We start from the raw sequence: 20,069 nt of genomic DNA on the forward strand, positions 1-20,069 counted from the left end.
GGTGCTGGCAAAGAAAACAGCGGCTGGAGGAATGAACAGCAGCTCCAGGACAGCAGCCAGGGTTTCCCAGGGCCGGTGGGAAGAACAGGGAGATGGAGGAAGGGCTCCTGCATGTGGCCAGCCTTCCCCACAACCCAGACCTTCTCAGTTCACTGCAGACCGCCTACCACCTCAACCTCTCTGCCCTCTGCCCCCAGCAAAGACTGCATCATGTAGAAGTCCAAGTTCCATGAACTGAATGCGGTTTGCATGTGGGAGCAGCTGGAGACCTGTAATTCTTCCTCTGCTGAACTCTATGACCATCAATGGTTCACGGTTCGCACTTTGAGAGCCAAGAAGGGAGTGAAAAGAGCTTTTAGGTCCCTGGAGATGTGGTGGAGAAAGTAGAATGAGAGAGATACAGGTTGAGGATTTGCAGCCTCTAGAAGTGAGGGGTCAGGGACCCATGGAAACAGCCCACAGAGCCCACGTGAGGGCCCAGCAACCAGAGGACCAAGAGAGGACTTAGTAACTAAGTCAGGTTTTGGATCAGCCAGTAGCTGCGCCTTCTCTGGGCTGGACTACTGGGTAGGAATAAACCTGTTTAAAGCAGAAGTGTGTAAGGGATGCAGCTGTGGGCTCTGGCGCTTCTGAGCATCATTGTCTTGAATGTAATATCCAAAGATCCATCTGATATACGTTTCTTCCTGGAGATGCTTTTTATCAAAAGACTTTATGAAGCACGCTCCCCGCTCCCAAAAAGATGAATTGAAAACTCACGCTATAGAATGCAAACTCTCTTTGATTTGGTCTATGGCTAACTCAATTATAGGCAATGATGACACAGTGTAGTTCTGATATTAATTACAATCCAACCTCATTAAGGAATTAACCAAACCATGTGTGGCTGGGGATGCAGAGGAGGGGATAGTTTTTATTATGATTTACCCTCTCTTTTTCTTTTTCCAGGTTACCCTATTTTTTTCCTCCTCCTGTGCTTTGTGCTGTACTTGGCCCCCGGTGGTTTGGGTTGCGATACCACGTTTCTTATATTAAGGTCCTTATTACTACCCAGAGAAGGTCCTCTGTCTCTGTTTATGCAATTCCTCCAGGTTCACTTAAGAATCTCTCTCAGCGATACCCCTTAGGAAGGGCGCTTCCTCCGATATGATCAGCCAAATGCCAACTACTGGCTTTACTTTATATGGGATTTCTATTTGAATGATCCTACTCTCTGTTTCTCAGTGCCTATTCCCTGCTTTCTGCTCCCGTATTCAGCAGAGGGCCCTGCACTGTGACAGGGTGAAGGGGTTTGAGCTCGACTCGTTTTGGGGGAAGAGTAACTTCCAGATTGCATCCAAGCTTAGAATAGATTTTTGCCTTTGGAGAAAATATGGGGATCCATATGCTTCTTTGTAACACTGTCAGGCACCCTCCCTGTTTCATCTCAGGGTGATTACTGTTAACTATTTCATACTCATGTTTGGATGGGGTAACAATGCAGTTGGCTGAAATGGGGATCCTGGTAGGGGTCTTCAAAGTAATCCATCCATTTCTCTGTGTTTAGGTAGAAGGCGTTATTTATGTTTTCTAGGGTCTGGAAATCCCATGGAATGTTGGAGAACGTAATGCATTCTCTCATCCTTTGGTACCTTCTACGGTTCCTTTCCATTTTGCCGTTTCATTTTTTTCCCTTTTCCTTTTCCTCTTACGTTTTTCACTTTTGCCGTCTTCTTCTGCAATCCTAGCTTACTCATCCTAGCTGAGGCTACATGAGAACGGTCAGGGTTTCCATATGGAGGACCACGGGAGGAAGAGTCAGCAGTAGGGCCAGCGGGGGCTTTCACCGGGAGGATGAAATGCACGCCGTGGTGGGGAACGTGCTTTCTTGTAGAGGCTTTAGGAATGGCAGCCCCCCACTCATCCCTCTTGGCCTGGCTTGGGCAGCAGCTGGGGACGAGGTGATTTCCAGTTGTGATTTTGGAATAGATGGTCATGGGTTATCCAGTCAGATGGATGGAGCACACAGCAAGGTGTTGCAGCTCAGAGTTCAGTTTGGAAGTCTGCTGGCCTCCAGCCTGGAAGTTAAGACTCTCTGACCATACTCAGTTGAGGACAGGGCGGACAGTGTCAGGTCCTGGGGGTGGAGGGCTGGGAGGGGACCAGGGAATTCCCATGGGGTTCAGGGACCATTCTATCCTCAGTCGGTAAATGCATGTTCCTGGCGCAGAGGCCAGTGGCAGGGCAGAGGGAGTTTCTGCAACAGCCAGAGAGAGAGAGGGAATGATTTAAAAATCTCATCCAATTTGGTTCATGAACGTGAACATTGGATTTGTCATCAGATCCATGGAGTAAATCCTGGGTGGAAAACTGGAAGCAGAGAAGGAGGTCAGGAACTTGATTAGTATGGAAGTGGAGGACAGGTAAGGAGCTGGGGATGGGTGCGGCTGGAGGAAAGATAGTCCAAGACTCTGTGTCCAGAGCCCAAAGGGTGGGGTTTGGGGGACGGCTGCACAGTGGGGTCAGCGTGAGCTGATGGCTTAGGGGTAAGGATCAATGGGTTGGGGTCCCCGACAGTTGAAGCCTATGGACCTCTGAAGTGAATCAGGCTGGAGCCCCAGTGTAGGATGAGCGTAGATGTCCCTGCAGCTCAGGGGCTGTGAGCACAGGGCTCAGGAGAATGCTGGGTATGGTTGGATGTGCAGGAGCATCCAGACACGGGGGGAGTCACTGGGGGAAGAGAAGAGAGCAGCTCAGGGTGCCAGCAACTGCAGCTGTGTAGGAGTGTCTGGAGCTGTCCTCCTGACTCAAGAGCCCATGGTGTCCATCCCTTCCCAGCTCCAAGTCCAGTGACATTACTTCAGGAGGTCGTTCACTTGAAATAAACCACGGTGAGAGTATTTATACCGCAGAAACCGGCAAATGCTACCAATCAGGGCTTTTCCCCCCCTGGAGAGCTGATTGCTAAACATTTACCTACTGGGAGGAGAACATCTTTGATGCCTCCTTAGTGTCAGGGGGCAGGGGTGTTCGGGTGGGCTTTGTTCTGTGCAGGTAGCTCAGAAATGACACAACCAGAGGCATGTCTGAATCTGTTTGAGGAGAGAGAGAAGCCGGAGAGAGGAGAGGGGCTGGCATGAGATCTGACAGCTTCAAAGGCTGTCACCAGAGGTGCTGCTAATGAAGGCTGATGAAAGTAACCGTCGGCAGCCCCACTTTTAGCATCTTGGCCAGTCGCCTTGCTCTGGGTGTGGCGTGTGGGCACTGTCACACGCTGCTGGGTAGTGAAAATGGATACAGGCTTGTTGAAAAACAAATTGGCACCTTGCACTGTGCACTTGAAACATGAATATCCTTTGACCCAGAAATTCTCCTCCTGGGAATCTGTCCTAAGAAATGAATCTTAAACACATTGCCATTGTTTTGGAAAACTTACACTGCAAAAAGATGTTAGTTGCAGCTTTATTTAGATTAGCAAAAAGTTGAAATTAACCTAAATGTCTAACTGTAGCAGAATGGTTAAGGAATCTAAGGCGTAACTTCTTAATAGATTATTATGCAGTGATTTAAAAGGATGTGAAGAAAGTTTAAGAAAAATATGGACATGCTTATGATAAGCAGAATACAAAGTTGTAGAGTAGCATTTTTGCAAAGTGTCTCTTTTGGATTATGACTCCAGTGTCAAATGTATTTGGGAAATGCTTGGTATCCCGTGCCCCTCTCAGGACTGCGTGCACATCAACACCGAGGGTTCTGGGAAGTTCTGTGGTTTAACCTTTTGCTTTTTGAACTTATTTCACCCCAGAGTCCTTAATCCAACCAACATCTATTACCAGCCTCAAGCATTAAGGCTCAGCAGAACAGAGTTTTGGGAAGTAGTGACACACTGAACAGTTATAATTACATTAAAGTGTCCATCAGAATACAGGGAAGAAAAAAAATGACAAAATGCAAGTAGGGACCAGGGTGGCAATGACTGTGAAAGATTTTTTTTAATCATTTTTTTTTGGTGTGTCTTTGCCAGAAATCCTTTAACATGCATATATTTTATTAAAGAACTGTATAAAAGCCTCTCGCCAAGCAAGTTTGTGTATTTCTGCAGTGGATGACATGTAAGATTCGGAATTTGTGCTTTCTGCATAGTGGATAAAATGTCCATATAATCCAGTGGGATATTTGATAAGTAAAGAATCTGATGGCTGCAATTTGTTATAGCACAATGACAGTCATAGTGTGAATGTGGATCTGGGATCAGTCTAGTTCTTCACCACTAAAAAGAAACAGTCTTAAAAAAATGAGCAAATACCTCCCTAATAGTTAAAGGTGTGCTAGCCACGATTAGAGCCTTTTCCACATATTGACTTATTTAATCCTCACAGCAACTCCAAAAGGTAGGTACTACACTTGTCCCCATTTTACAGATAAGTAAACAGAGCCACAAAGAGGTTAGGTGACCTGCGCATGGTTCCAAACCCTCTGTCTCCAGAAACCAGATTCTTCATCAATACCCAGAGCTTCCTGGTGCTGAGGGACCAGTGATGACACTGCATCAACAGACAGGATTTCACGGCTGCTGATTTAACTTAGACACAAAACCACTCCTGCTATGAGAGGGACGGGGGCCCTTTCCTCTTGGGTTGGTAAGCTGGGACCACGTAGGCCCTTCACTTCCTCTGGTCACATCCACAACTATGTGAAGATACAGACAAGAGGAATAAAGGGAGGATGAGTCTCCAGTTCTGGTCCCCAAGGGCCAGGAGCTACCCTGGCTCATGTAGCTCTTCCTATGGCCTCTGGGAAGGACCCTGCATCTTCCTTCTCATCCATCTTCCACCCCACTGACTTTAGTTTAAGATTTTTCTTTTAAAAGGTGTTAGGACATGATCGCGTGTCTCTCTGTGCTGATATTTTTGGATTTTTACTTCTTTGCTGAGTGCGGGTTTTCTCTAGCTGCAGCGAGTGGGGGCTACTCTTCATTGCGGTGCGTGGGCTTCTCATTGCAGTGGCTTCTCTTGTTGCGGAGCACGGGCTCTAGGCGCGCGGGCTTCAGTAGTTGTGGCATGTGGGCTCAGTAGTTGTGGCTTGCGGGCTCTAGAGCGCAGGCTCGGTAGTTGTGGCGCACGGGCTTAGTTGCTCCGCGGCATGTGGGATCTTCCCAGACCAGGGCTCGAACCCGTGTCGCCTGCGTTGGTAGGCAGATTCTTAACCACTGCACCACCAGGGAAGCCCAAAATATTCCAAAAATATTTTGGAATCCACCATAGGTGAGTTGCAATGCCCATATCGACTAAGTTTAGAGGCCTGTTTCAAATGGTCGAGACGCCCAGAGGCAGAGGGATGACCTTCCATTCTCTGTATTCCAGGGCATTTTGGATAGCAGGTCTCAGGGAGATCTGGCTGATGAGACTCACCATCTAGAATCCAATGCTCTCCTGGATGGGAGAGACAGAGGTGAGGAAACAGGAGAAAAGAAACCTGTTCTACACGGGTTTTAAAGCCAACCATTCCAAGGCGACATATTTGGGGTTAGCGTGTCCTTACCGCAGTGAGTCAAACCAGTTCCTTGCCCTTTTCTCCTCAGAGGACACAGAGAGGACCAGCTGGGCACCATTCTCTGAGAGTAAGAGCCTCTCATTGGCTTGAAACCCATTGTTGAATCAACTCAGCTCCACTCATCCCCTTCCTTCTAGACTTTTCTGCTCTGGATGAAATAATTCTGGGGCTTGAAGTCTTTTCACAGGTCTTGCTCTCTAGCCCTTTCTACCACTTCTCCTTCCACATTTCTCTTTAGCTGGTCAGCTCCAAACAAGATGGGATGCCCAGCTGGGGCTGGGTCCAGAGATGGATGGTCTGGTTGTTCCAGACCATCCATCTCTTTAGAGGGTTCCTTGCTGGACCAATGTTGTTTTACCCATATTTTCTCATCTAACTTTCATACTTACTGTTTTCAATAGACACATAACATGGTGGGCATAGTCCCAGCACACAGCAAAGCATTAGACCTTTTCTGCAATTCGCATCTACCTTGTTATTCACTCTGCTTGGGCTGGTCTATTCCTATGAGATTTTATTCTTTCATGCTTTATTCCATTTTTTAAATTCTTCCCCACTTATCTAAGGGTATCACTCCCCCACCCCTTCTGAGAGGTTTAAAACTTTACACTGACTACTCCTGAACTTCATTTGATCTGTTTTGCACCAAGTACCCAGTTTGTCAAATCAAACTTTATGTGAATTTAAAATGTGTCCCCTATTTATAGCTCCTGGGCCATTGATGAGTTTGATAAAGACCATTCGTAGAAAAGTCTTCCTGAGAACAAGACTTCTCTGCGAGCAACACAATATCCAAATTGTTGGGTTGAAAAGTAAAACGGGGCCCATGTCATGGTGATCCAGTGTCCTTAAAGAACAGTATTTCAAAGCTCCACTCCCCCCAACCCCCTGAGAAAAGAAAGCACGTTGAGAATTCAGGGCCACCAGTTCCTGGCGTGATGTCTGTGTGTGAAAACACTCTTGGTTTTGTCACCGCTTGGAGGGTCTGGCCTCGGTGCTGTTTTTTTATTGTCACTGTGATTTTTCAAAAAAAGAATACGGTTGAGGAAAGAGTCTAAAGAGCAATGGTTGTTGCTTTGGCCACTGGAAAAAAAGACAATGTTTTGATAAGTCCTTCATCTCTCAGGGATTTTGCTTGCCCAGCTATGTAATATATGTAACAGAGCTACCCTGGACAATTCCACAGGGACTCTGGGATGATCAAATAAGACTAAAATTAGTAAAATAAGACTAAAATTAGTAGAAGTACTAATACTAATCATGGTTAACAAAAGCCAATAGTCACGAGTGCTTGCCCTGTGCCAGGCACTGTGCGTTATGTTTTGAAGGCTCTGTGGTAGACCTAGAGTGATTATTTCTGGTAAATCTTGTGAGTTCCCATGGATTCCATCCGCTATTCTCTTTTTTTCTCTTACCAAGTCCCTTGGTTCTCCTTTAGGCATTTCTCCCTTCCAGTTCTTTCTGTCCCATCCGAGCAGAGCCCCTCCCCGCTGCTCACCGTAGCCATGGTTCTCTGGCCTCCTTGGCCTCAGACACTCCCTCGTCTGACCCTCCTGCAGGTGCCCCCAGACTGACCATCTGAAGATGCCACTTCCTGTAAACCAACCCCCTCTTCCCATTGAAAACTGATTCTGCGTCTCCCCATGACCTGGTCTGGTGTTCAGGAGTCTCCACATTCTGACTCCGAATGACCTTTCCAGCCTGTCTCTTCCTGCTTCTCCACGGCGATCCTCTGCCGTGGTGAGTTTGATTCCCTTACTGTCCTGGACGATGCTCTGTGTGGTCCTCCCTCCAGGACTGCGCCCACTGCCCTCCACCTGCTTCTGCTCCATGACCGCTACAAGTCCTGCCCCACGTTCAAAGGCCAGCCCAGGCTCCTGTTCCTACACTAAGTCTTCCCTGAGCACCTTTGCTGGCTCTCACCCTTTTGCACCATTAGTGATGCTCACATTGGCAGGTGCTCCATTTGCCATCTTTGATACTGTTGTTTTGTGCTGTTATTTATTTCCTCTCCTTTTTAAAACATTTGGGCATCTATATTCCTCCCTCAATGAGATTGTAAATTCTTTGATGGCAGGGGTCAGTTTGTGTGTGCGCATGCACATGCGCGCACGCATGTGTGTGTACGCATTTTTTCTCATAGTACCTAGTCCATAATAGATATGCAATGACTCTATAATTAATGATGGGATGACAACATATAAATGTATTGCCTCGCTCCCAAGGTATTAGCTTCCTTCTCAGATTTATAAAAATATGAATCTTCCTTATAGAGTGGGTGAGGGAGACTGAGGCACATGGGGAAGAGAGAGGGAGGAAGATGGACTCTAACAGAGTCTTGAATGGAAACTTGCATGAAACCCAGGACTTTGGTGCTCAGTCTGCAATTTTCTGGGGTTTCACTTAAAGAATTCAGCCCAGGATCCCCAGATCTTTGGGAGAAATAACCAATAGCAGAGTAGCTGGAGCATGCTGCCAAGAAAGTGAGTGGTACTCATTAGAGTTAGGAGCAATAATAACAATTATGATAATAATGATGATGGCGACGGCCATGATGCTGACGCTGATGCTTATGGTTACGATGACCATCTAATAATTAGTAGCCTCGACTGAGCCTGTCTCCCAGGTGGCAAATCCTCCACGGGGTCAGTAGGAATCTGTTTCCTTTTACTGTTGGGGGAGTTATCCTGCTATGCCACTGGCTATATTGCCAGGACCCCAGGCTCCCTAAGCCACGGGACGTGTCAGGAAGGCTGGCCAACAGCCTCCTGGCTGGCAGAGGGGAGGGAAGTCCCCTCCAGTCCCTTTAGTCTTGACTGAAAACACAGTGAGGGTCCCTGAGTTCTCCTATAAACGGTAATGATAACACAATTATCATGCAAAACAAAAATTAAGTTTAATGGTGCAAAGCCAGGGTGTACTGGAGAGGTAATTCATATTAATTACGTTTGGATTAAAAGCTTATTTCTTTTGTTAGCATCCGCAAGTAGAAACTTAGCTGTTAGAAAAAAAGTCTGCATATAATTACGGCCTCTTCTGGAGGAGAAGTGTTGGACTTAATGGAGCATCCCTGCTCTCTTCGAGCTCCTGGAGAATGGTAATATTTCATATTTTATGAAACACAGAAGAAATGAATTACAGGTTTAATGATAAGAACTACTTGGGCTCATAATGAAATCTGATTGGCCAGTTAATCCACCGAGACCCTCAGACGTGAACCATCCAAAAGGGGTAAAGATGATGAAAAATGAAACTAAATAGAAAAACCTTCACCCACAGCCTCTTTTGTGGAAGCTGGGGAAGCAAAGAGCAGGGGAGAAGCCCTGGGGCCTGGGGTAGAGGAGGAACATCACTTTCCCTGGGTTTGGGGAAAGCTGAAGGAGTGAAGGAATTTCCTTCCCGCCCCCACCCCCCACCCCCCGGTTTCCATGGAAATAAACCCGGGACACTTCCTGTGGGAAGAAAGGGACAGGACCAGAGGAAGGAAGGTGATTTCTCCTGGTGAGAAAGCTCCTGGGACCCCCAGCCGGGCCTTGCCCTAAACAAGAAAGACAAAGACAAATGAAGGCTAATTGGAGTTGGCTGAACTAATAACAGTTTTTGACACCCAGGAAATAGTTTGCTCGGGGAGTAAGGCCAAGGTCTCTGTTTCTCAGTTCAGGGCGCTAAGTTCTGGGCTTGAGGCACGTTCCCATGAGGGACTTGACACAAAGTCTTCCTGAAGGGCCAGCTTGGCCTCTGCCTCCCCCTCCTTGCTCTGCAACATCTTGGGAAATAAGCCCACCTCCACGGCTTTGAGCTTGGTGAAAGCTTTTCATTGTATTTGGAGAGGCAGCAGGGGCACAGCAGAAAGAATTTGGGTTTTGGATTCAGACAGGCCTGGGTTCCAGTTTTTGTTCCCATATTTATATGCCTGATGACCTTGGACAGAATACTTCCCCATCTCAGGTTCCTCATCTGCAAATGGTTATTGTAGGAAGCTTCAACGAGAATAAATACGTGTGAGAATTAAATATGCATAGGGCTGGAGACCCGTTAGAGGCTCAGAAAATGAGAACCATGACCATTGCTACTTCTACGGTTGCAAGTATGAGAAAAGCTTCTTGTCCTGGGCAAGGCCTGCAAATCAACACATGCCCACAAGCCCATGGGGAAATCAAAGAAATCACTTCATAAGAATTTAAATGATCTTGCAAGGTCTCTGAATCCTCAGGTCATTGCCAGTGCCATCGCCCTGCCAAGGCACGGTCTCCCTAGATTCCATACATGTAGGAAGTCCATGAAAGACTCATTTTTGAGGTCAGGAGGATGGAACAATGTGGACACTGGAGCTAAAGGAGGCTTCTGGCACATCAGGTCACCTGCTGTCCTCATCAACAAACTCCCCACTGGTGTTCACGGTAGCTGCTTCCTCTGGGGTGAAAAAGACGTGGGTATGGCATGACCGTGACAGCATGGAGAGGGAAGGGCACCCATGGTGCTAATTCCCCTGGATCTTTGCCATCTGGTCCTAATGCCTTCATTGAGGGAGATGGAAAAGTAAATTCCTGGAGCCCCATATTATCAGACAAGGCAGATCTCAGCTCAGGACACGGCACCATGCACCATGACATAGTGCTGTGCTCCAGGAATCTCTGAAAGGCCCCAAAGGGTCCTGTGGATTTCTGGGGAATGTTTGCAGAGCCCTGTGTCTCAGGCCCTCTGTGGTTCTGCACTTGTCCTGAGTCTCCTTGGAATGACCTTCACCCCCCTGCCTCGGTGGTCTCACAACAGCCCCTCCTGATGGTCCAAGCTGGAGGGATCTTGGGTATCACCTGGTCCTGCCCCCTCGCTGCACAAATGGGCAAGCAGATAAAACCCACAAACAATGCCCAGTGCAGGGCCTGCCATAGGCTGGTACTCAATAAATGATAGTTTTCTCTTTTATTTGAGTAACTTGCCCAAGATCCCATAATGGCCAGGCTTTTTATTATTTTTTAAGACTTTCTTTAGGGCAGTTTTAGGTTCACAGCAAAATTGAGAGGAAGGTACAAAGATTTCCCATGGACCCTCCGCCCCTGCACATGCACAGCTTCCCCATCATCAACATCCCCCACCAGAGCAGTACATGTGTTATAACTGGTAATCTACATTGACATGCTATTATCACCTGAAGTCCATAGTTTACATGACAGTTCACTCTTCGTGTTGTGCATTCTATTTGTTTGATTTCTTTGATTTCCCCATGGGTTTGGACAAATGTATAATGACATGTATTCATCATTATAGTATCACACAGAGTAGTTCCACTGCCCTAAAAATCCTCTGTACTCTGTATGTTCATCCTTCCCTGCCCCAACCCCTGGCAACCACTGATCATTTTACTGTCTCCTAGTTTTTTCTGTCCCAGAATGTCATATAGTTGGAATCATACAGTGTGTTGCCTTTTCAGATATTCTCTCACTTAGTAATATGCATCTAAGCCTCCTCTGTGTATTTTCATGGCTTGATAGCTCATTTCTTTTTAGTGCTGAGTAATATTCCATTGTCTGGATACCCCAGAGTTTATTGATCATTCACATACTAAAGGACATCTTGGTTGCTTCCAGGTTTTGGCATTTATGAATAAAGCTACTGTAAACATCCTGGGTTGTTTTGTGGACATAACTTTTCAACTCCTTTGGGTCAATACCAAAGAGCATGATTCCTGGATTGTATGGTCAGAGTATGTTTAGTTTTGTTAGAAACTACCAAACTCTCTTCCAAAATGGCTGTCCCATTCTGTATTCCCACCAGCAGTGAACAGGAGTTCCTGTTGCTCCACATCCTCACCATTATTTGGTGGTGTCAGTGTTCTGGATTAGGGCCATTCTCACAGGGGTGTAGTGTGTCTCATTGTGGTAGCTCCCAGTGTTTGAGCACCTAATGTGCCAAACAACATGCTGGTATTTTTATGTATACTGTCACATTTAATTCTCATCAGAACCCTTAAAGTAGGTATCATTTTTGATTTTACTGAAGTGGAAAGGAAGGCTCAAAGAAATTAACTCATCTGACCAGATAACTTGGGGTCTCCTGACTCCCGGTTTGGAATTCTCTCTACTCTACTACATAGCTTCAGGGTTGGGGACAACTGTTTTCTCTTATTTTTCAGTGTAAATAATTTACCAAAAGTCCTCTGATGCCTTCTCTAAGTGGACATTTGAATGTGCTGCCTTTGACTTTCCCCCTTGTTCATTAAACTACAGTTACACTAACCATAGTCTCTCCTAGTTCTTCCACATCCAGGGTAATACACCTTGCTCTTCCACCCCAGGGCTTTTGCACGGCATCCCCTCTGCCTGGCACACTCTTCCCTCCAGGTCCCTACATGGCCCCCTCCCTCAGTAAAGAAGCACCCAGCACCTCTCCTGTTACTTCCTGTGCAATGCTCTGCTTTACTCACTTCACATTACTTACCTCTATCTGAAATTTCCTTCAATGTTTAAGAATATAAACTCCAGGTTCTTCTTCCTCTGCTGTAGTCCGGAGAGGTTGCTGCCGACATGGGCAAGTTCATGAAACCCGGAAAGGTGGTGCTGGTCCTGGCCGGTCGCTACTCCGGACGCAAAGAGGTCATCGTAAAGAACATTGATGATGGCACCTCAGACCGACCCTACAGCCACGCTCTGGTGGCTGGAATTGATCGCTATCCCCGCAAAGTGACAGCTGCCATGGGCAAGAAGAAAATTGCCAAGAGGTCAAAGATCAAGTCTTTCGTGAAAGTTTATAATTATAATCACCTCATGGCTACAAGGTGCTCTGTGGATATCCCCTTGGACAAAACTGTTGTCAACAAAGATGTCTTCAGAGACCCTGCTCTCAAACGCAAGGCCCGACGAGAGGCCAAGGTCAAGTTTGAGGAGAGATACAAGACCGGCAAGAACAAATGGTTCTTTCAGAAGCTGCGGTTTTAGGTCTGTCTTGTTTCAGTCATTAAAAATACAAAAATACAAAAAAAAAAAAAAAAAAAAGAATATAAACTCCAGGAAGGCAAGGAGTATTTTTTTTTTTTGCAGTACGCAGGCCTCTCACTGTTGTGGCCTCTCCCGTTGCAGAGCACAGGCTCCAAACATGCAGGCTCAGTGGCCGTGGCTCACGGGTCCAGCCGCTCCGGGGCACGTGGGATCTTCCCAGACCAGGGCACGAACCCATGTTCCCTGCATCAGCAGGCGGACTCTCAACAACTGCGCCACCAGGGAAGCTCAAGGAGTATGTTTTGTTAACTGCCACGTCCATAGTGTTGAGATGAGGGCCCGGCATGGAGTAGAGACTCAATACATCTTTGCAGAAGGAATAAACGAAGCCCAGTTCTGTCTCCATGTCCATTGCCAGTTGGGCTTCCCTGTCCTCCTCTTGAATTAGTTCCTCTTCTTGCAGCTGCACAGCCCCCTGTGTGTGTAGGAGCTCACATCTTTGCACAGAGGGAAGTAACAAGCAGAATAACAGCACGTATTGTCACTCTGCCCTCCCTGCTTGCATGCCCAGTGGCTGGGGATGCCATCTTTGGCAGCAGTAAGAAGTGATGATCTGGCTTCCTGGGACAAATGCCCTGCTTTTTCGTTAAGGTCCGGGTGTTGGGAGGCTGCACTCTGGCTGAGGAGGGAAGAGGCAGGGCTGGCGGGCGCACACCCCACACTCTCCTCCAGCCCTCACTCTCTCCTGCTGCTGCCCAGGCAGCCTGTCTTGCTGCGATGTCAAGCAGCACACCTGAGGGTGGAGGTGCAGGGCCGGGACATAAGGGTGAGTGAGGACAAGGTCTACCTTGAAGAAGTGACCTTCATCTTCAGACTTCCTATGGGTCCTCAGATCACTGGATCAAGCGGTCACATTTCCACACGTGGAGACTTTCTGGTGCTGGTGGAGAAGGAGGGAGGGAAGCCTAGGAGCTTTGGCAGCTCTCAGTCCCCAGAGGATAACATCAGCCACATAGTCAAGGGCAGTATCGAATTTCGGGCTGGAGACAGACTCTTGGAGCCTGGCAGCCTGGGTTTGAATCCCAGCTCTGCGTCTTGCCAACCACGTGACCTTGGGCAAATCACCTGACCTTTCTGTGCTGGTTTCCCCATTTGTAAAAATGGCCTAAGAATAGAACTTACCTTGGGGTTTTTGGTAGGAATTAAATAAATTAATATTTCTAATGTGCTTAGAACAGTGACTGGCATGTGCTAAGTGCTATCTGACTATTTGTTAGTTAGCAAATAAGTAAACAAGTAAAAATTATCACCATTAGACCTCCCACAGGGATGCTATTATGCAGTTTATACAACACTCTCCCATATAGGATGTGATCTGATCCTGTCCCTGTAATGGTGGGGAATTTATTCTTTTCTTTCTTTTTTTTCTCTGTCAAATGAGGAAACGGATGGGAAGTGGATTTGTTTGTATTGAATGCCTAAGTTTGATAGGTCCCTTACATATTTCTTTAGTCTTTATAACAGCTGTGTAAAGTAAACATTATTATCCCCAGTTTATAGATTTGAAAATTGAGGCTCCACTTCTGAGTTCCATTCTAATAAAAGCAGGATCTGAGAAGGAAGGAAATCTGATATTCCCCCTCACCTCAGTCTGGCAGCTCCTCCCCTTGGGGTGTGTTGTGGGTGCACTGTCCATATTTATTTGTGTCTGTGGCAGAGCTGTCAATTTTGTTCACTTAACCTATCAAAAAAACTCAAGCAGTTAAATTCTTTTCCAACTACCAAGCTCTTGGAAAATGAGATGCACAAACAGAAGAAAGGAAACTCTCTTTAAGCACATTTATGATTTGCCTTTCTCAAAACAATGGGGCTCTTGCTGGCACAGCAATGCCTAGTCTGGCTTAATAAAGAGACTCATGCCTGGACCACAACGGGCAGTTCCTTGGCCATGACATCGTAGGGAAAGGCAAAAGAAGAGATGGCTTCAGTGGGTGAGGGAAGGTAAGACTGCAGAGGGGAGCTACCTCTCTGGCTACATGTGAGAAACCTCTGCCACAGATGACCAACACTCACTGAAAAATTACCAAACACTTGAGGAGAGCCATCAAAATGAGAGAGAGATGATAAAATAAGTTCTTACCTAAAAGGAAACGTAGATAATAGAGCCATCAGTACAGACCTTTAAAACAATTATATTTGATATCCTTAAGGAGACAAAAGAGGATGTTATATCAATGAAACAAGAACAGGAAATTATGAAACAAACACATTTTTTTAAACAAAAGACCATGATGAGAGCTTAGAAATGAACAAATGATTGCTGTTGAGCAGAATGGATATAGATAAATCACCAGGTGCTGGTTGCTGGGGTAGAAAGATGAACGAAAGCAGACATGTCTATGGACTCATTAACAAGAGAGATTTAAAACTGAATATGATGTTACCAGAGCCTGTGATGGATGGAGATGGGGTTTTACTTAATCAGGGAGATTAGAAAAAGCTTCCCCAAGGAAGCAACAACTGAGCTGAGATCTCAAGGATCAGTGGGATCTAAACAGGCAAAAAGGGAGGGTGAGAGTTCCCAGTGAAGGGAGCAGCCTTGCAGATGCACCAACAGAAGAGAATGAAAGCAGGCCAGGTGGGTGGGCCTGAGAGAGAGCAAGAGCCTTGGAGGAGCCACCGCTGGGGACAGGCAGAGTGGGTAGCAGATCATGCCAACAAGAAGCCATGTTAAGTCTGGACTTGAAGCAAACTTTAGTCAGGAAGGTAGGAAAAAATATCTTATGGTTAAAAGGGCTTGAAAACTCTTCTCCCATAGCCCAGTGTTCAGAATATTTTTGCTCAGAGAGAAAATGCAGCTTTCAGGTTTGAGAAGGAGAGTTGTACTATCACTAAGTTCACAGTCAGCATTTGGCTGAGCACAGGGGGAAGTGAAACCACCCACAAAAATCAGGTGACAGTAACATCGAGAGACGGGGCAACTGGTGATGACAGATGGGAATTAGATTACACTGAGGCTGGAGAGTCAAGTAGGTCATGTGTACGCTAGGGTCACACAGAGCCGGGCAGTGGGGAGAGGAAAGGAAAGCAACCTCAGAAAGAAGCAGATACAGTATGAGAAGGAGGGAGGGGGCGATCAAGGCAGACAAAGAGAGACAGACAGAGAGGGAAAGATAGATAGATGATACATGATAGATAGATAGATAGATAGATAAAGAGAGAGAGAGAGAGAGAAGGAGAAACACTTAGTTCATGATATCTTTCTCATACTCTGTTCCTGTGAAGCTTGCCCAGCTCCTTGAGTTTGCATGAACTTCCTTTTAAGGTTCTGCAAGTATTCTTACCACTAACCTCTATTTAATCTCCTGAGAAAAGAAAGAAAAATAAAGCTATTTCCTACTTAAAGTGAATAAGTCAAATCTGAGATTTATAATAGTGGTCGTCAAAGAAAGAGCTTGACAATCTCCCCTGACAGCAAGTGTAGGTGCAGAAGAAAATACTGCCTGGACGATACCCATCCCCTTAGGTGGTTAAGGGTAATCTTTAGGGAAAGAGAGGAACTGAAATCTGATAATCCCACAACATTTATAGTCAGTTGCATATCAATATGTCAGCTATTTTGCGTAGTGTTCGGTTTTTACTACAAAGTATAAGTTCAGTCATTATTGACAGGCTTTTAACATCTTCTTTATGAAGACACTAGAAGAACTTTTTGAAATGTTGCTATAGATAAGCATTTCTACATATCTACATAGAAATGAAATAAGAATGAGGCTTGCAACGTAGGAAGTCCTTGCTAAGACACAAGTGATATAAGAATTGGTCACTGTCTCAGGATTGGCTGGTTAGAATATGGGAGATGTGCTCTTGTTGAGCTCTTTACTATCTCTAAGGAAAGGCTAGCTCTGGGAGGAGCAGGCTCTTCCTGCTTTTTAAGATGTCAAAACATCATGAAATACAGAAAATCAAAACAATGATTAATATAGTTATGTAGAGATATTTCAGAAGGGTGTACCCAGATTGACTCCTAAAGTCAATATTTTGGAGACCAAGGTGGCAAAACCAGATGAGCCGTTCCTCATAAAGAATTCTGTCTTTATTGTATCAATCAGGGTCTTGTCAGGAAAACAGAAACCAACCTAGGTATTTCAAAAGAGGATATTTAATACAGGGCATAGATTACAAAGATCTTAGAAAATCAAAGAGCAAAAAAGGAGAGCTGAAGGTAAGTCAGAGATTAGATTTCCAGAACCTAAGATCATAGAGGGTGAATCACAGCTTCAGAAGCTGGAATATTAGAAGAAACAGTATCAGAGGAAGGAAGGAAAGAAAGGGGAGTGGGGTGTGGGGTGGGGAGAGAGAAAGAGAGAGAGACAGTAAATGGGAAACAAAGACATTTCCTCTCTCTTCATATCTTGATTTTCCTGTCAGTTTGGCAAAACCTAACAGGAAGCCCACAGCCAAAGGAACCTGGGAAATGTAGTTTGCAGACTTCCAGCCCCATTATCCTAGAGGGCAGTTGTGGGACTGAGAGATAATAAGCAAATACTTCCACACTTAAAGCTCAATTTTGTTTGGGTTCAGTTTTGTAAAGAGCTTCACGATGACTAATTATTATTATGAGGCTCTTATTCTAGTCTCAATGGGTCTTTCAAATAATCACTTCAACCCATGCTTTCCTCTAAATTAATCAGTAGTTTGACTAATCAGTGTGATTATTTAAGGCCAGGGTACTCTAAAAGAGGACACATACAAATAAGTTTTGAATTACTCCAATGAAAGAAAAACGCATGTGTACAAAGAGGTTTTTAGCAGTAAACCTTACTGTAGGAAAAGAAAAAACACCTGAAATCAATCTAAATGTTTAATAATACGTGATGAGCTAAGAGAATTTTAGTATATTATTTTGACTACTATGTAGCTATAACAAATAATAAATGTTGGCATTATGGAACAAAATTTATCCTTTCAACCAATATATATTGAGCGCCTAGTGGGTGCTGGGCACCGTAATTAATGATCGGCATAAAAAAGACAAATGGGGGCTTCCCTGGTGGCGCAGTGGTTGAGAGTCCGCCTGCCGATGCAGGGGACACGGGTTCGAGCCCCGGTCCGGGAAGATCCCACATGCCGCAGAGCGGCTGGGCTTGTGAGCCATGGCCGCTGAGCCTGCGCGTCCGGAGCCTGTGCTCTGCAACGGGAGAGGCCACAACAGTGAGAGGCCCGCGTACCGCAAAAAAAAAAAAAAAAAAAAAAAGACAAATGGGGCTTGGTTCCTTGTTCTTATGGTGCCTATAATCCCATGGAAGAGATGGCCTTATAAACATGAAACAGTGTTTACAAATTACATAAGAAATTAGAATGGCAAATTTTTATATATCCAAATTTTCTATAATGAACGTGTATTATATGTATAATAAAAGTAGTAAATTCTTGTAATACAGTTTTTTTTTTTTTTTTTTTTTTTGCGGTACGCAGGCCTCTCACCGCTGTGGCCTCTCCCGTTGCGGAGCACAGGCTCCGGACGCGCAGGCTCAGCAGCCATGGCTCACAGGCCCAGCCGCTCTGCGGCATTTGGGATCTTCCCAGACCGGAGCTCGAACCCGTGTCCCCTGCATTAGCAGGCGGACTCTCAACCACTGCGCCACCAGGGAAGCCCTGTAATACAGTTTTTTACAACTATGTAAAAAAATATATATAATTATTGGAAGAGAACACAAAACAGTGAAAATCGTTGTGTTAGGGTCATCCTACTGTGATGGTTAGTTTTGTACATTTACTTGGTCAGGTTCTCACATCTGGTGATTTCATCAAACACTAATGGTGGGGCTGCTGTGGAGGTATTCTGTAGATGTGATTAGCATCTAATATTATTTGAATTTACATAAAGGAGATGATCCTTGATAATGTGGGTGGGCCTCATCCAATCAGTTGAAGGCCTTAGGAGCAAAAACTGAGGTTTCCCAGAGAAGCTTTGCTTCAAAATTGTAGCATTGACCCCTGCCTGACTTTCCAGCCTGCTGGCCGGCCTTATAGATTTCAGACTTGCCAGCCTCCACAGTTGTGTGAACCAATTCCTTAAAATATACTTCTTTATTCCATATATATTTTTATTATTTATATTATTTAATATATATTCATATATGATATATTATTATATATATTATATATTATTTCATATATATATCTATGAGAAATGCACACACACACAAGTATCTCCCATTGGCTCTGTTTCTTTGGAGTACCTGGACTGATTCACCTACTAAACTTTTTTCTTTTAAACAGTCCTTAATTTAATGTTGGTTTTATCATGCATCATTTCTTTATAGCCTCTTCTGTCCTGACTGTAACTAGACTCCTCTTTGGTTATCTTTTCTCAGCCCTCCAAGAACTTCTACCTACAGTTGGTCCACAGATTCCCAAAGGCTGTACAGGCTCTAATGGAGGTGAAGGCTGGAATGTATTAGCTTGTGTGGTGTCTTTTTCCCTTTCGAACTGGTTGCCGGTCAGTGGGTCAATGCCAATGGCTGCTCTCAGTCTCAAGGCCAGAGCAGCTCCATGAACTCCTCTGTTGGCCCTTCCTTAGATCCCAGAGAGCTGTGCTCCCAGCAAGGAATGGGTGTCCATTAAGGATAGTCGTTTAGTCTGGCTAAGATTAGCACAGATGTCCCAGGAGCACTGGTGAGTGTGCTGCCTTTGGTGTTCTTTCATCTCCATCCTGCCTAAATGGGGATTGAAGAGTGACATCTAACTGTTCAGTTCTCCAGCCCAAAGCATAGTCTGTATTTCTTGAGAGGTACAGACACTGTTGAAAGGATACAGGCTCCGTGGACAAAACATTGGATTTCAGTCTCAACTCAACTACTTTCTGGCTGTGTGACTATATCCAGGTTGCTTAACCTCTCTGTGCCTCAGCTGTAAAGTGGGGATGCTAATTCAACCAAACCTGCAGGGTTGTGGTGAAGATATCAAATAGAATGTGAATTTTCTAGTGCATAGCAAGGGTCCCACAAATGGTAATTGCTATTTCTATATGCCTGAGCTTGAGGGTAGACTTTGGGAAAAGTTTTTGATGCATGTCAACCACCTAATAAGTAGAGACCGTGGTCCATCCCCACCTTCCAGATCTGACTGAGGATAAAGAAACCACTGTCAAAGCACACTGAACCCTCAAAAGAAACATGGATTTTATTGTCATTTAATGCTAACATGTTAGCAAAGATCATAGATTAATCAAGTCTACAAATAAGTAGGGAAAAATTTACCATCACCCAGAAATTTTGGTTTGCAAAATTTCCTCTTTAGCCCGAAGGTATGCAGACGGTAAATAAATAGCCTTCCCGCACACCCCTCTACTTGGTATCTTATTTATAATTAACTTGGGGAGGTGGGCAGGTATCTATTTGCACTACAACAACCACATTTTTCAAGGCCAAGGGCTCAACTTCAGTTAGCTTTCACGTACCTGCATGTGGATTATCCACCTGATGAAGCATCTTCCGGGAAGTTTTTAATCCAAAACAGGCTCTCTCCTAGCAGCCCCCTCCCTGCTCTCCTTCCCTCAGCCCTCACCCAGCTGATGTGTGCTTAGGAAATGCAAAC

The 20,069-nt window shown here is 45.3% G+C and overlaps 1 protein-coding gene across 1 annotated transcript in view; it reads left to right on the top strand.

Moving 5' to 3' along the window:
* LOC307068629 (large ribosomal subunit protein eL27-like) overlaps window positions 1-12,539 on the top strand; it is a 69,513-nt gene extending 56,974 nt beyond the window's left edge. The window contains exon 2 of the mRNA XM_079726604.1: window positions 12,036-12,539. Within this exon, the coding sequence (XP_079582730.1) occupies window positions 12,057-12,467 (411 nt within the window). The 5' untranslated portion in view covers window positions 12,036-12,056 and the 3' untranslated portion in view covers window positions 12,468-12,539. The remainder of the gene's footprint in view (window positions 1-12,035) is intronic.
* Window positions 12,540-20,069: the final 7,530 nt, after the last annotated feature.

The sequence above is a fragment of the Hyperoodon ampullatus genome (assembly GCF_949752795.1).
Source record: "Hyperoodon ampullatus genome assembly, chromosome: 20".
NCBI classification, from domain to species: Eukaryota; Metazoa; Chordata; class Mammalia; order Artiodactyla; family Ziphiidae; genus Hyperoodon; species Hyperoodon ampullatus.